General features: G+C 35.7%; 2 protein-coding genes and 1 long non-coding RNA gene across 3 annotated transcripts; 2 read left to right on the forward strand and 1 right to left on the reverse strand.

The window, feature by feature from the left end:
* Positions 1-920: 920 nt before the first annotated feature.
* On the reverse strand, positions 921-4,405 carry fut7 (fucosyltransferase 7 (alpha (1,3) fucosyltransferase)). The gene is made up of 2 exons (XM_084137707.1): positions 3,945-4,405; positions 921-2,855 (listed from the first exon to the last, which is right to left on the reverse strand). Exons 1-2 carry the CDS (start codon positions 4,031-4,033, stop codon positions 1,778-1,780), a joined length of 1,167 nt encoding a protein of 388 aa, XP_083993833.1. The 5' UTR covers positions 4,034-4,405; the 3' UTR covers positions 921-1,777.
* Positions 4,406-7,137: 2,732 nt separating this feature from the next.
* On the forward strand, positions 7,138-9,636 carry LOC311097314. Its single transcript, XR_014609238.1, has 6 exons — positions 7,138-7,380; positions 7,480-7,548; positions 7,648-7,727; positions 8,033-8,112; positions 8,314-8,423; positions 9,264-9,636. It is a non-coding gene; the product is annotated as an uncharacterized lncRNA (long non-coding RNA).
* Positions 9,637-10,326: 690 nt separating this feature from the next.
* Positions 10,327-15,852, forward strand: clic3 (chloride intracellular channel 3). Its single transcript, XM_084137523.1, has 7 exons — positions 10,327-10,358; positions 12,519-12,602; positions 12,988-13,097; positions 13,711-13,836; positions 14,515-14,621; positions 14,841-15,016; positions 15,186-15,852. Exons 2-7 carry the CDS (start codon positions 12,567-12,569, stop codon positions 15,348-15,350), a joined length of 720 nt encoding a protein of 239 aa, XP_083993649.1. The 5' UTR covers positions 10,327-10,358; positions 12,519-12,566; the 3' UTR covers positions 15,351-15,852.
* Positions 15,853-15,976: the final 124 nt, after the last annotated feature.

A 15,976-nucleotide genomic window follows, 5' to 3' on the forward strand; every position in this document is an offset into this window, starting at 1 on the left:
ACGGCGGTTTCACACTGCACGCGTTATTAGAGTGTAAGCAGCGCAGGAGCAGCGCAGGTATGGGAGCAGGACACGCGCGTTTTGCTTTCATACTGGCAGCGTTTGTCACGCGCGGCTGAACCGTGGGTTGTGTACAGACAGAGTCTATAATGGATAAGTTGGCATTGCTTTTTTTCGTTTTCAAATACATTTAAGAGAAAAGACTTGTCAAGAAGCTTATTTTATTAATAATTTCATTTATATAACTTTTGGTTCATCTTTGTTTTTATTGTTATGGCAACAAGTTTGTTTTTGGACATTTGTTTTCTTTTTAAATTGCTGTTGGTCATTTGATTGACTGTTTAAAACACAATAGATATCATCAATGCACTTTTTGGATAAAACTGCGGTGTATTTTGGCCATGATCAATGTATTGTCACTTTAATTCAGCAAAAGCGGCGCAGCAAAAATAGACTCGGCGCCGAAACGATCACGGCACTCCTGCTCTGCTACGCACTGCCGCGCCGCCTCTGCGCGCGGTGTGAATGCTCTAAAGCCTGGTTTAATCTGTTAACATGGGCGGCGAAAAAAATACGCGCTGCACGCTCTGCTAACAGTGCAGTGTGAAACCGGCGTAAGAGTTAGGAGTGCAGTTCCTAAAAGCACATTACTGGCTTTGCAAACACTGTGGCACTTTTATTTTTTATTTGTTTACATGCCTACCGGATATTTTAAGTTGAGGTGCTATTTGTTTATATATTAGACTTTTTTTAATATTTACTGTTGCACTAAAGTCCAAAAGTGAAGAATTTATTTATTACTTGATTGTTCAAGCTACCTCACAGAAGTGCTCTGTTTGTTAACAGAGTTGTTGAATGTTAAAATAAGGTGAATTAAATAAAAAATAAGGAACATCCTGGATCTGTTTTTTTCGCTCTTCTTTATTCTTTTTTTTTTTTTTTTGCATTATAGAAGTATCGGATCGGGACTCGGTATCGGCAGATACTTAAAATCAAATGACTCGGACTCGGACTCGAGGGCAAAAAAACCTGATCGGGACATCCCTAGAAATAACTATATTTCATCATAGTTTTCTTAGTTTTTTTATAATCAGTTATGTACATTAGGGGTTTATGTTACATTTAATGTTGTTAAATTAATGTTTATTGTATTTTTAAAATTTCATGTGTGTTACCATTATGGTGTTTAATGTTTGTGTGAATGACACTGTGCACCTTCTGTATATTAATATTAATTTTCTTGTGGAAGTACTACTTGTGATGAGCTTTGAGTAATCATGTAACTCTCATTACTGCTGAGATTGTTGGTTTGTAAGTGTAATACTATGGTACAAAACAGATATTAATACTTCGATAGGTCGTATACTGTTATATCATATTACTGAAATCCAATGTTAAATATACATGTTTAAAATGTTAAATTTACATGTAACTCCGTAAGTATGTTTACGGTTTGATGTGTTTTTTACAGTATTGTTCTGGTAACCACAGCTGCCAGTTTTTTTCCGTAAAAACAACGGGATTTGTTTTACAGTGCAGGCCTCAAGTTAAAAGAAGCTTAACTTTTAAAAAATACATCTGTAGACCATGCATTCCCGCGTCTTGCATTTTTGCTGTGTAACGTTAAACATAAGACGGACGTCTTTGACCGTTGCGAACAAGTGGTCTGAAAATGCAAACCTTAAAACAACACAGCTACGTTTTTTAAAAAAAATATATTGTTCTGCCCTGCCTTTTGCTTTTTTAAATGCAAAAACATGCTCTGTGTCCTGTTACGTTACCATTTTGTCCAAGCTCTCAGATCCTCATAAACCTTTTGAGCTGGAAATTGTCCGAAGATGGGGCAGATATTGCACAATCTCTCTCTCCAGTCTGTATATATTTTGACTGTGTAGGTTTGTCGCCAGGTAAAATATGCACTATACTTCTTTGGATCTTTAGTTAGGCCTCTCATGTACTCAGCCAATGCCTTAACAGATTTAAAATCATCCACATGGATGAAGGATTCCGAAGGCGCCACGGCTTCATAGTCTTTGCGTGGCGGCCCCAGCACCACAGGCACGGCCCCGGCTTGGAAGGCGTTTCTCCACAGCTTCTCTGTGATATAGTGCGGAGACTCTGTGTTTTCAAAGGCTAGGTAGAAATAACAGCGGGAAATCGTTGGGAGCAGGGCCTCCTTTGGTAGTGTTTTTTTGGCGAAAAGGCCATACAGTTGCACGTCGAGGATCTTGTTCAGCTCCTGGAAAACCACGCTCCTCTTGTGCCATTTCTGGTAGTTACTAACCACCCAGCAGGCTTCATAACTTTTGTTTTTTGGGATAACAAAGTCTAGACCTGGTTTCTTCTTCTGTAACAGCTTCCCGTAGGGCACAGTGATGTCAGCATGAGGGTGATATGACATGGTGAGGTTGAATAGGTTGTTGTATTGCGACAAGTCGCCATTGTTTCGTGATGCTTCTAACGAAAGCCATACCCACCTCTGTTTGGCGGGCCGATGGAGATGCACTGGAAGGTGTTCTCTATGCTGCTTCAGCTCAAAGTTATGAAAGACTATCAGATCGGCGCTCTCGTTGAGAGTGCGATTGTCCACTAGCACACATCCAGAGATGCCGTAGTCCCTCAGACACACGTTCCCCGTAAGGCTGTACCGGGTGCCGAACGGCCAGTGCCAGAACAGGATGGTGATATTGTTTGTGATCGACTCATTGCTGCCATTGAGATGTTGTTCATGAACCATTAACACCAAACTGCAGATTAAGCTGATGGCCAGGAATAAAATAATGAGAGTCTTGGGGGGTTGAAGATGCTTCTTTATCCATCTCCACCTCCATCTTATGCTGGAGCCCATTCGTATGCTGTGGAAGTAGCAGAACTGGGCGTTAGTTTGTTGTTTTGTTATATTTTTGTTGTACGTTATGCAAGAACTTGGTCTTCAACTTGAGGTTTTGTCAGCCAGGATCTATGACATATTTTTCCTTTCTGAAGATGACAAGCGGAGTGACCAGTAGAGGGAGTGTCTCTTCACTCAAGCAGAATCCCTGGATCTTTCTCTTTATTGTGCTTTCTCTATCTTTTATTGAAGAAATTGTAATGCAAGTGCTGTTAAAAATTAATTGTTAATTTTAATTACCAAAAAAGGTTTTACATATTTTGTTTTAGTATTATTTAAATACTAGTAGAAATCTAATACCTGATATCAATAACTATCATTTTAACTAAACTGAAAATTTAATTGTTGATATCAAGAATTCATATCCTGGAAATGAATAAAAGTTAAAACGGCTTGCCATAGTTGGACTCGATCTACTCCATCTGTTTTTGATCACGTTTCTGAATCTGATCAAGGCGTAGTCTTTGACAAAAATGAGATTATCTCATCTTTTTTGTTTAAAATGTTGCCTTTATTTATGAAACTTACCAACATTCAAGTGTTGATAAAAAAGGATGCATGAAGCTAATAAAATGTTTTTAAAATGCAGTTAAAGGTATTTTTCAAGTATAAAAAATAACATTTGAACATAGTAGTATAGGTCTTTATAGCAGCTTGAAAGAACACATATTGAAGGAGTAAACTAGCCCAAAATCTCAAAACTCGCCTTAACAAAAGTCTATTCTGAAATATGTTTTAAATCATTCACATCAAGATAAAGACTCGTGTCATGTTATTAACATTAACATTAAAGCTGTTTCATTTTTATCAAGCAGGTTGCCTCATATGGGCCACTGTTTTTTGGTCACATAACCAGCCCCAAAATACTTTGTTTTCTCTTGATCATCACATTCCAGCAAAGGAGAACAAAAGATTTTACATTGCTGATGCTTTTCAGTAATGTAAGAGAAAGTATAAATAGAATGTAAAAGACAAACGCATATGCGTAAAAATGCAGGTGATCTAAAGAAAAACATAAGCGCGTTAAAGATCAAAGGATTTGCAGAATTCTTACCTGTGTCTTTGAGGAATGTGGCTTGTGGGGAAGACCGCAGTTGTCTTGTCCTTCGAGAAACAAAGTGATGTGGAGGCCTGTGCTGTCATTTAATGATGGAGACATTTGCGAAATGACTTATAGGAAACAAGAGCTTCCTGTTGCGATCACTCCTGTTATATGTTCTTCCACCCTTTCACACATCTTCCCTCCCATTTTGCATGGCTCCTTGATCATTAAAGCATCTAGCTTTAACATGCCATATCTGATTATTTACAGGTCAAGTCTGTAGAATGTGACGTGTTGCCTTCTAATAATTGACTGCTAAGTTCTTCTTCTTCCTTTTTTCCTTTTTAAATGTGATGAGTTTGCTTTAACCATAAAGTGTGCTACAAGAGCAAGACGAATAAGAAAAAAACATTAGCTTTTGGTAGCTCCACATGTATCAGTGCATGTATCAGTGTCAGTTGTGTGGTTGTGGCTTCTGAATTGTACGGAGGGCACTGAAACACACTACAGGAAAAGGAAGTGAGCACTTTTGAAACTTCTTTCTCACATGTTCATCATCTGTTTGTTGCCTTTTTTGTAAAAAGAGAAGTGAAAAGTGACACATAGACATTATCAATGTCTAACAAAGAAATATGAGTAAAAAAGAATGCAAGTGATATCACTGGTAATTTATGATGCTATATATATATATATATATATATATATATATATATATAATAAATTCAACATTTTTCTACTCTTTGTAAACTCGTATAATGTTGGCTAAAAGAGTCTTTCTAGAACATGAAAAGAGAGAGAGTCAATGTAAAGGCAAAGATAAAACACTCTCAACTTTCATGTCATTCGGATTAAATAGTGTGTTTTCAGAATCTATAATCAATTAACCAAGTATTGTATCATAGACCTGCTGAAAATAATAGCTTGAGCCCAGGATGACTAACAACCCTTACGAAAAAGAAGTTTATTCAAGTGTGCTATTAGTATACTTCTTTTCAACTAAAAAATAAGAAAGTATACTTTCAGTCTACTTTTTATGTACTTCTCAGAAAAATACTTCAAATTCCACTTAAGTATACTTGACTTATACTGACAGAAAAGTCTAAGTATATTTGGCCTCTACTTGTAGATCGAGATATACTTAAAGGTATAATTAAGTATACTAAGTATTCTTGGCTTGTACTTGTGTTTACTATTTTGATTGAGTAGCTTATTAAATACTTAAAAAAAACACATAATATTACACACTGTCTCATAAACTAACATGATATAGTAACAAGCTTTCGGGTGGAATAGCTTATAGAGTAAATAAAATAAGCATGGAACTGAACCTGATCTTGTACACAGCGATAATAATTCCCTTACGAAAAATAAGTTTATTCAAGTGTTCTATTACTATACTTCTTTTCAACTAAAAAGAAGAAAGCATATACTTTCAGTCTACATTTTATAAACTTCTCAAAAATATACTTTATGTACTTCTCAGAAATATACTTAATTACACTTAAATGTACTTGACTTATACTGAGAGATAAGTCCAAGTATATTTGGCCTATACTTGTACTCAATCTTTTGATCGAGATACACTTAAAAGTTTAATTATTCAAAGTATACTTGGCTTGTAGGCCTACTTGTGTTAACTCTTTTGATTGAGTAGCCTACTAAATATACTTTTTTTTACATAGTTTTTTCATATACAGTCTTATGAAACTTACATTGTTTGAAAATATTGATTAAAAATTTATATAAAACAGATATGTTTCTAATTCTGCGTATCTGAATTTTTGGGTAGGCTAGTCCACTGGTAGTGCACACAGGAATTTACTTTAATTCTACTTTACTCTTTCCCCACCATTCCAGTAGCACCTCACTACAGTACACGAGATCCAGGGGGCGGAGTTGGATCCAGATCAGGGGGTGGAGATTGGTAGGTTTAGGGGTGGGTTTAGGGATCAGGGGGTGGAGATTGGTAGGTTTAGGGGTGGGTTTAGGGATCAGGGGGTGGAGATTGGTAGGTTTAGGGGTGGGTTTAGGGATCAGGGGGTGGAGATGGGTAGGTTTAGGTATATGTAAGGTGGGAGGAGTTGGATCTGGATCCAACTCCTCCCCCTGGATTTTGTGTTCTGCAGTGAGGAAACGACTGTGAAGCTTTGGGGGTGTTAGACTCGATCTGCTCCATCTGTGTTTGATCACATTTCTGAATCTGATCAAGGCGTAGTCTTTGACAAAAATTAGATTTTCTCATCTTTTTTGTTTAAAATGTTGCCTTTATTTATGAAACTTACCAACATTCAAGTGTTGATAAAAAGGATGCATGAAGCTAATAAAATGTTTTTAAAATGAAAGTACAGTTAAAGGTATTTTTCAAGTATAAAAAATAACATTTGAACATAGTAGTATAGGCCTATTGCAAGTGCAAAAATTATATATAAATACTAAACTATAAGTATAATGTTAAGTTCACTTAAAGAAAACTTGTAGTATAAAACTACTAAACTAGTAGTTTACTGAGAGTATACTTCAAAGTTGCTACAAGTATTAAAATAGTGAACTACTAGTATACCCATAAGTTCACTTGCAGTACAAATGAGAAACGTAATTATGAACTAGTTGTGCACTTAAAGTTTACTACTGTTACTCTTATAGTACACTTAAACATATACTTTTATATACTAAAAGTGGGCCAATTTAGTCCCAAGCGGTATTAAAATAGTACACTTAAAAGTTTACTACTAGTACATATTGACATTAGTATACTTACTACATAATGTATACTTAAAAATATACTTGAACATTACTTAAGTATACTTCATAAAATGAACTTTAAGTATACTTCTTTTTCTTAAGGGAAACTGCTGATGTTGATTGACCAACATGTTCCTTTTGGTGAACGTTGTTGACAATGCTTTCTTGCAATATTGTAGTCCACACAAAATATGTGTCGCCCTTTAGCCTACTCATCCTCATTGCAAAACTCTGGGAAATTGTTTCTTATGTGGACACACAGCAAAATCTCCAGTGTTGAAATCCTGGTGTTAAGGACTCTTAGAGTAAAGAGTTAATTTTCTGGTGTTGAATTTCAAGGGATTAACACTGCTAGTGTAAACAGCAAACTCTGGCTGGTGAAAATACGTAGAGTTACTAAATTTACACCGAGCGAGTGTTATTAGTTACATCCGGGACATTTACGCGCTGGGCGCGACGAAACGACCTGAAACTTATTTCCACAGACGCCATTTTCTTTGACTCGCGATGCAAGGCATACGAGGAGGGAAAACGAAGATATTAAGTGTTTTATCGCATTTATATATGCATTTTATTACATTATATTGTTTTATTACAATATTTATGTGCTGTGAACGGCTAAACCGTTCTCAGAAAGGCATTTTCGTTGACGCGCGATGCGGAGCAGACCAGGATGAGGTTGCTTTTAAACAGAGAAACGACAAAAGTAAGTGTTTTATCTAATTTACAGTATGTATTTTATAACATTTTGATAGAGAAATTTAAATGCTCTGCGTGCTTAAACGAGCCGAAACCTTTCTCAAAGGAGACATCTTTGACTCGGAGCTGACGACGAGGAGATTTGCTTGTAACGTTAACAGGAACAACACCGAAAGTAAGGGTTTTTTAACCTAATTTACAACATGTATTTCATGGCATTATATTATTTTATAACGATATTTATGTGATGTGCGTGCCTAAACCTTTCTCACAGACTAACGTTATGCCCTGCATCTTCTCTGACTCGTGACGCAGTGCAGACACGGAGTTTGCTTTTAACGGTGAAAACACAGAGTAAGTGTTTTAACTCATTTACAATACGTATTTTATAATGTTATTTTGTTTTATGACAATATTTGTGATGTGCAAATATCATAATGTATTTATCCTCAAACTATCCTTTACTTTCGTTTGCCAGCACACCTATCTTAACTGAAACCTAACATTAACTGAATTTTTTTTTTTCTTAGAATGTGTAAGTTAATTCTTTAAGATTAACGTTAAATGTTTATGAAAATGTATTTATCAGATTCAATTTTGGTTGATGTTTGGATTCTTTAATGTTTAAATGTATTGATTTTGCTATTTGTGTTTGCTAGGACCATTTCCATGCTGCACCAAATGGCTAAGGCTAACCAGGCTTGGTCTTTAAAGGCTGTAAGTTACAGACTAGAACCTGGTGAGGGTCAGATTTTACAGATAACATATGAGATAATAGATTTTTTGTGTTTCATAACACTCCTTTTGAATTTGTCCAGTCAAATTACTTTACAAAAGTATTTTTTCCCCCCTTTTTTCATTTTACTTAAATAAAATTAGTTTTCAAACCAATTGTTTTCATGATTTGACAGGTAGATGTTTTCTTGCTTTTTAATTTTAGACTCAACTGATTGGGAAATCTCTGCCCATCACCTGCCTCCAACATCACAAAGCCACAAGAAGGGAACGAAGATTCTTCCGTCAGCTGACTATTTAGTGAGATTTCTTAAGGTGCGTGTCTACATTTATTCCTAAAGGGTTAGTTCACCTACAAATGGAAATTATGTCATTACTTACCCTCCTCTCGTTCCAAACATGTAAGACTTTCTTTCATCTTCACAACACAAATGAGGATATTTTTAATGAAATCTGAGAGCTTCCTGTCCCTCCATTGACAGTCCACGCAAATACCACGTTCAAGCCCCAGAAAGGTGTAAAGGTACATCATTAAAGTACTCCATGCGACTCCAGTGGTTTAACATACATTTTATTAAACTACGCAAGTGCTGTGTTTGCAGCAACAAAACATTTACGACTTAATTTATAAAATATAAATTTCCAACATGCGTTGTTAAGTGAGCGTGCATCGAAGATTAATAATTTGTAAATAAAGTTGAGTTTTTTTGTTGTTGTTTTTTCGTGCAAACAAAGCACTCTTGTTGCTTCATAAAAAAAATTGAGGTTAAATCACTTGAGTCACATTGATTACTTATGATTTCCTTTATACCTCTCTGTGGCTTTGGAAGTGAGAGTTGAATAGGCTGTCGATGAAGGGACAGAAATCTCTTCGATTTTATCAAAAATATCTTAAGTGTTTCGAAGATGAGCAAAACTCTTACTGGTTTGGAACAACATAAGGGTGAATAATTAATGACAGAATTTACATTTTTGGATGAATTAAGTCTTTAATTTACTTGGAAATCAGTAAATTCAAGTCTTAATCTAACCAAAATAGTTTATTGTTTTAGTCACGAAAGTCTAAGATGATTGAACTTTTTCCACCATAAACTTGCTGTATTTATAAAACACAAATAGTATTAATTGTAAATGGTCTGGTTTTGTGTTGTCTAGGGAACCAGCACTCCAGGATTTTGAGAAAGTTGGATCTGCACAGCCTTTCCTGCTCTGTGAAACAACTATGCACTGAACTTTACTGTTAGGAACTGGACACAACTGATCCACTCATATCCTGCAACTGTTTTTCATCTGTTGAATGTTGTTGCTGTACTGTTGCAAAGTCGAAGGTATTGACTCAACTTCACTGACACAGGACTTACATTCACTGACATGTACAGGACTTGAAGTATTAGATAGACCATTTGATGAGCAGCTTTCACATAATTCTGATGACAGAAATGGCTATATTTTGCCTTCATTTATTTTAAAAGTTAAACTATGATGTATGATGTAAAGGGACTTGTTCGTTAATAAAAACTAGTTTGTTAAAACAACTGTTTGCATTTTGCCTTTATTTTTAACTTTACAATGAACAGAATTCTACTATGATCCCAGACTAAGGTTACATTTTAACTTTCTGGATTGTTTTGATGTGCATTCAATGTTATCAATAGGTTAAATGCTTTGCTTTTATTTCTGAAAAGATTCCTTTTGTCAAAAAGCAAATCTCATAAATACAAACTCATTTTGAGTCAAATTTAACACTCCTGAAATGTATAAATTGATTCCCAATAGTATAACAAATCAATACAGATCAATTCTACAAGAGTTGCATTTTATGTTAAACTTTACATCCTATGTAGTGTTAATATGGCAACAACTCGGTAGTGTTGAAAGAAAAACACACATTTGGTGTTAAATTTTGACACTACGCACTGGTGTTGGGTAAATTCAAAATCGGCTGAAAATTCTTAAAAATGACAAAAGAAAGAAGATCATACAGGTTTAGAACGACATGCGTTTTCATTTTGTTTTTGCTGTTGTCTGCACTATTGTCTGTCTCCGAATGTTGTGTACTTTCGGTCCTCAGAGTTACATAACCCAAACTTAACACTAGATGGCAGTGGTGCTTTTTCAAAGAAAGCGTGCACAAAATGACCCTTGAACTCTCATCATTGGATTAAGGTGTAGGCCATATTCATTCACATATATTAAAAGGTATTGTGTGCTGTTTAAATGTCCTTTCATAATACAGTGACAGAAATGAAGGTAAGTAACCTATCACTAAACATAAATCTAAACGCGCTTCTCATTAACTAACTGATACTAAATGATAATACATTAACCACCATGATGTTTAGATGATTTTGTGTGTTGGTGTGTGTGTGAGTGGTTCAGGTATACATTATGGGGACAAAATATCCCCACATGGCATCATGTAAAGTGAATATTATACCATGAATAGCTTTTTCCAATAAATATTACTATATACTACTATATATTAATCATATTAAGATCTTCTAAAAACACTAAGAAGCATTCATACTATTTTTTTTATTATTTTAATATGTATTTAATTTATTTTTATGACATTAGTGGTTGATACGAAGTTGCCATAGTTTTATTGTGACAATATGATTATAATGTTTGGACATCTATAATTACCCTGGTAATTGCAAGGGGTGATACCCTATTTTTCCAGATTAAAACTGGTTCAGTTGAATTCATAACTAATAGTTAAATGACTCAGACTATTTTGAACAAAGGCAGTGTGGTGTTTCAGTACATTCATTCTCATTCTCTGTATTAAGCTTGGGACGCCCATCATTCACAAAAGTCTACACACCCCCTGCCCCTTAAGTGTTCATTCGATGATTCTTTCAGCTACCAATAAGAGTGAAGGACCCTCAGCTCTTTATCATATTTATCTTCAGTAGAATTTCACAGATTCTTAAGTGCAGAAAATGTCAAATAAATACATTACAACCCAACGGATGATATAGGATTTATGTGCACTTTTAAAGTGTCGCCATGTTTATATATTTAAAAAAATGTTGGTGTGGTTTTACAAGATACAACACAAGTCGAAACAGTAGGTATTCAAATGAATGATTTGTCATACTGTACACTGTCAGAGTTTAGATGTCACACCTCATATTTAAATAACTCCCCAGTCCTGAGTATCCTCATTCTCACACACATTCCTCAGATCAAGGGTCAAAACACTTCAACACTGATCGATGCTACAGGAAATTAAAGTACCGTTACAGTTTTCATTGCGCAAAATGGTTACCATACAGTAAAGGTTCCAAGAGAGAGGTTTCACAGCAATGCCAGAACTTTTTTAATAATCTAAAGAACCCTTTTCCTCTATAAAGAACCTTTTGTGCAGTGGAAAGGTTCCATGGATGTTAAAGGTTCTTTATGGAACTATCGATACCAATAAAGTACCTTTATTTGTATTTATGACACTTATACATTTTTATAGTAGTCCAGTCCAAAAATGAAAATCTGTTATAATTTGCTCACTTTTTTTTACACAAAATTTATCAGAATGTTAGTGCTGCTCTTTTCCACATCTTACATTTCAGTCTTATCACACAGAACTATTGTACAGCTTTAAGAAAACTCAGAAAGATGAATGAATAATTTGTATAATTTTACCTTTATGGTGCAGTTTTGTCATTTTTGAAATTTGGTTGCCGTTAACTTTTATTGTATGCAAAAGAGCAGTGTGAACGTCCTGTCAAACATCTCCTCCTTTGGTCTGTCAACGAAAAACAAAATCATGGCCTGGATTCACAGACAGACAGGGCTTAGATTAAGCCAGGATTAGGCCTTAGTTCAATTAGGACATTTAAGTGGCTTTTATAAACGTGCCTTAGAAAAAAACATTACTGGTGTGCATCTTGAGACAATACAATGAGTGAAACAAGTCAGTGCAAATTGCTCTCAGTTAAAACAGCTCATACATGCAATTCTGGGACTAGCTTAAGCCTTGTCTGTAAAACTTGGGGTATGTGTGTTTGGACCAACGGGACAACGTGTTATCGTAAATGATAACAGATTTATTTATTTATTTATTTATTTTTTGGGTAAAAAGATTATAGACTGTACTGGGAGTGAAGAATGATGGGAGTAGGACAGCACTGAGCAGTTAAGAGAGAAACTCACAATGACTAAAGCAGCGGAGAATTAAGGAAGATACAGGTTGGACAGGTTCGGCCAGTGGGCTGGTATTCTGAACACTCAAGACCGGTGGGGTGTGGTAGGAGTTTGGGTTCTAAAAGGAAATGATAGAAACTGCGGTTGAGAGAGGAAGAAGGGAAGGTGCTGTTTTCAGTGCCATCGATACAGTTTGATTTCAGTTTGAGACAGAAATCGTGTAAGGTGAAGTGGACTGATATAAACTGACCTCATTCTCCTGAGATCCTGGGCAACTGAGACACCGAAGGAAGAGGAGGAGGAGAACCAGAGATGGCAGAAGCAGCAAAGATTGAACTTTTTGTCAAGGTCAGAGCTTAATTGCTTAGTTCCAAATGTCACATATATATTACAACTGTTGTCATTTCTTAAAGATGTAAGACCTAAAAGTGTGTCTCTTGCGATCTTACCCTTGCTCAAAATGGTTGTACTTCCAATCATTCTTGACATTACCCTGTCAATTGTTTGAAAAGAGCATCTGTGGCCTCACTGGTCTTGTTGAATTTAGGACTAATGATAAGATCTTTAAAAAAATGTCTGAACAAGGGTGAAATTACTTTAAGTAACAAAACCATGAACATTGATGCTAATGTTTTAGCACTTTTTCAGGAAGTAATTCCATGTATCTTGTTGTACATTAAATAATTTCCATCTTAGGAGTTTTAACACTTTGCTTACTGAATGTCGTCTTTAGGCAAGCGATGATGGAGAAAGTGTTGGTAACTGCCCGTTTTGTCAGCGGCTCTTCATGATACTCTGGCTGAAGGGAGTCAATTTCACCCTCACCACAGTGGACATGAAGAGGTGAGAGATGCCAACATCGGGATAATCGTTCTTCTTAGGTTGCGTTCCATTGGGGGGGAAAAATTCACAATGGAATCTTTCGTTTAGTTGTTTCTTCTAGTCAACAATGAGATTAAGTGGAGTGCAAATTGAAGATCTTTCCTTTTACTTGAAGAAATACACCCTAGTAATATCCTCTATAATCTCCTCTAGAGTTTTAATATAATATAATCTCCTCTAGAGTTTTAGAAAATGATCTGAGCTTTTATCCACATAATGTTTTTTTATAACTAAGCACTCTTACTGTGGGTCATTTGTCTCATTCTCTATTTTAATTGATCTTAGGGAACTTTTGGAGACAAAGTGTATAGTACAAACTAAACATGATTATGTATTCAATAGACCTTGCAAAAAAGCCACCTCTGAGGAATAACATTTCCTCTAGGTTAATATTATATTAATAACATTTCATATGGCTCAGTTTTTCTATTCAGGGCAATTCTAAAATCTTTTAAAATGATTTTTGCTTTGTAGGAAGGGAAATACATTAGAATTGATCCAATAGTTTAATCCCTAAAAATGTTACATTTAATAACAAAATCTGTTGTTTTATTTATGTTTTCTTTCTTTCTAGAGCTCCAGAGGTACTAAAGGACCTGGCTCCAGGTTCTCAGCCCCCTTTCCTCATCTATAATGAAGAGGTCCGTACTGACACCAACAAGATCGAAGAGTTTCTGGAAGAGACCCTTGCGCCCCCACAGTGAGTGTGCATTCATACCACCGGTCCAAAGATGTAACGCAATGAAATTAAACACAAATGTGATGTTTATCTAAAGTCATGTTTGCTTATTCGTATGATTAAATTGGTTCATCAAAGGTCAAGAGCAAAGACATTGGCTAAAAAAGTGAGATTAAATACATAAAGTGTATTTGTTTTGTAAATTAACATTTAATTTTTGCAGGTTTGTGTAACATTCTGAGTTTGCATTTCACTATTCATTTTGAGGAATACTGAATCTGTTTTTGTGCAAGTGAGATGAGTAAATGCTCACATTTAGTCTAGAACTGCAATAACCATCATGTTCACACAACGCCTCTGCACTTATGCTGCCTTCACGTGCTGTCAGAATTATCGTAAATACTAGTTTCTTAGTTAAACATTGGACACGAAGGCCCTCTCAAGTCATAACGATGAGCTTCAGAAGTGGGAAGTAGGAAAGTAATGTGTTACTTTACTAGTTACTTGACAAAAGTAATCTGATTACGTAACTCGTGTTACTTGTAATGCATTACCCCCAACACTGGTCAAATTTGCTCCTAAAATATAGAGGAATTCCTGAAATCTTAATGTTTGTACAAAATGCCAAAATGTGTTCCACTACAAATTCAACCCCTTATGACATGAAATATAAAGTTTTGCACCATTTTTGCATTGCAGCTATCCCAAGTTATGCTGCCGCTATAAGGAGTCTAACACAGCTGGAGATGACATCTTTCACAAATTCTCGGCTTACATCAAAAATCCCAATCCTGGGCTCAATGACAGTAAGGGTCACCCTTCTCTAAAGTTTTTTGGCCTGTGAACAGTGAATTATGTCATTTTGTGTTTGAAATATGGGGGCTGTCACTTCAGAATTGATATAAGACATAGATAGATGGTGAATGGATGGATGGGTGGACAGATGGATGGCCAGATAGATAGATGACACAACATTGAATATTTGCATTTGAATATCAACACCTTAATGGTTGTGTACATTTCAGTGCTGGAGAAGAAATTTCTAAGGAGTTTGATGAAGTTGGATCAGTACCTGTTGACTCCCCTTCCTCATGAACTGGACCAGAATCCAGATTCAGCCCAATCCACAAGACATTACCTGGACGGAAATGCGCTCTCTCTTGCTGACTGCAACCTGCTTCCAAAATTGCACATTGTCAAGGTTACTAATCTTTTTCTCATTTAGACAGCAATGCAGTAATTTGTAAATTGTAGTGCTGAAATAATACAGTGTACTGCTGTTTACTGTAAGTGAAATCACTTCCTCTACACTAACAGTCTTCAATTAAACTTCATCTATTTTAAATCGAAATATTTTGTTGACTTTGTAGGTAGTTTGCAAGAAGTACCGTGGTTTTGAGATCCCTAGAGAGCTAAAAGGCCTGACAAAGTACTTGGACAAAGCGTACAAGGAAGATGTGTTCCACCTCACCTGCCCCAAAGACAAGGAGATCCTGCTTGCCTACCATTCAGTGGCCAAATATCTCAACAAGTAGAACTGGACTTCAAATGAGGAGGAGGACAAAGATTGTGTGGAATTTAGTGTACATTTTTAAATATATGTCTAATGCCCCAAACTGCCTTTATTATGAATGTATTCCTAATGGGGATTTTAATAATCTGAATATATTGGTGGAGGTTGTTTTCATTATTTTTTTCATTTAAAAACACAATTGTGAATATCAGACGCCTGCCTTGCTTGTTCCTGCCATTTGTTGTTGTTGATGATGTATTTAAATGTATGTTGCTTTTGTCTGTGGTTTTGATGGATTACTTTTGTTTGATAGCCAGAAACGTCTATGAATGTTGTTTTTGAAGGCCGTGTGAAATGAGACATGTAATTGGTCTGAAATTCTACCCCATGAGAAAAAAGAAGACAAAGCACTAGACAACTTCTACAATGATGTTATTGATGTCAAATTTTAATGTTTGTAAGGAACGTCCAGTAGCCTATGTATAAGACAGCTTGCTAACAAATTAAAATTTGATGGAAGAAAAGTGCTCTCTTTGATTGAATTTAGTTCAGCTAGCTAAAACAGAAACAGAAAAGTACACTGAATCGCCACACACACACACACACACACACACACACAGACACAGTAGCCTAAGAATATTTGGGAAG

Source organism: Abramis brama (assembly GCF_963993115.1).
Source record: "Abramis brama genome assembly, chromosome: 15".
Classification (NCBI taxonomy): Eukaryota; Metazoa; Chordata; class Actinopteri; order Cypriniformes; family Leuciscidae; genus Abramis; species Abramis brama.

Bases quoted from the DNA above. Each gene is read 5' to 3' on its own strand.
- fut7 (XM_084137707.1), bottom strand. From the start codon at position 4,033: ATGACAGCACAGGCCTCCACATCACTTTGTTTCTCGAAGGACAAGACA. The intron at 2,856-3,944 runs GTAAGAATTCTG...CTACTTCCACAG, and splicing joins CACATTCCTCAAAGACACAG to CATACGAATGGGCTCCAGCA.
- clic3 (XM_084137523.1), top strand. From the start codon at position 12,567: ATGGCAGAAGCAGCAAAGATTGAACTTTTTGTCAAG. The intron at 14,622-14,840 runs GTAAGGGTCACC...TGTACATTTCAG, and splicing joins CAATCCTGGGCTCAATGACA to TGCTGGAGAAGAAATTTCTA. The intron at 15,017-15,185 runs GTTACTAATCTT...TTGACTTTGTAG, and splicing joins CAAAATTGCACATTGTCAAG to GTAGTTTGCAAGAAGTACCG.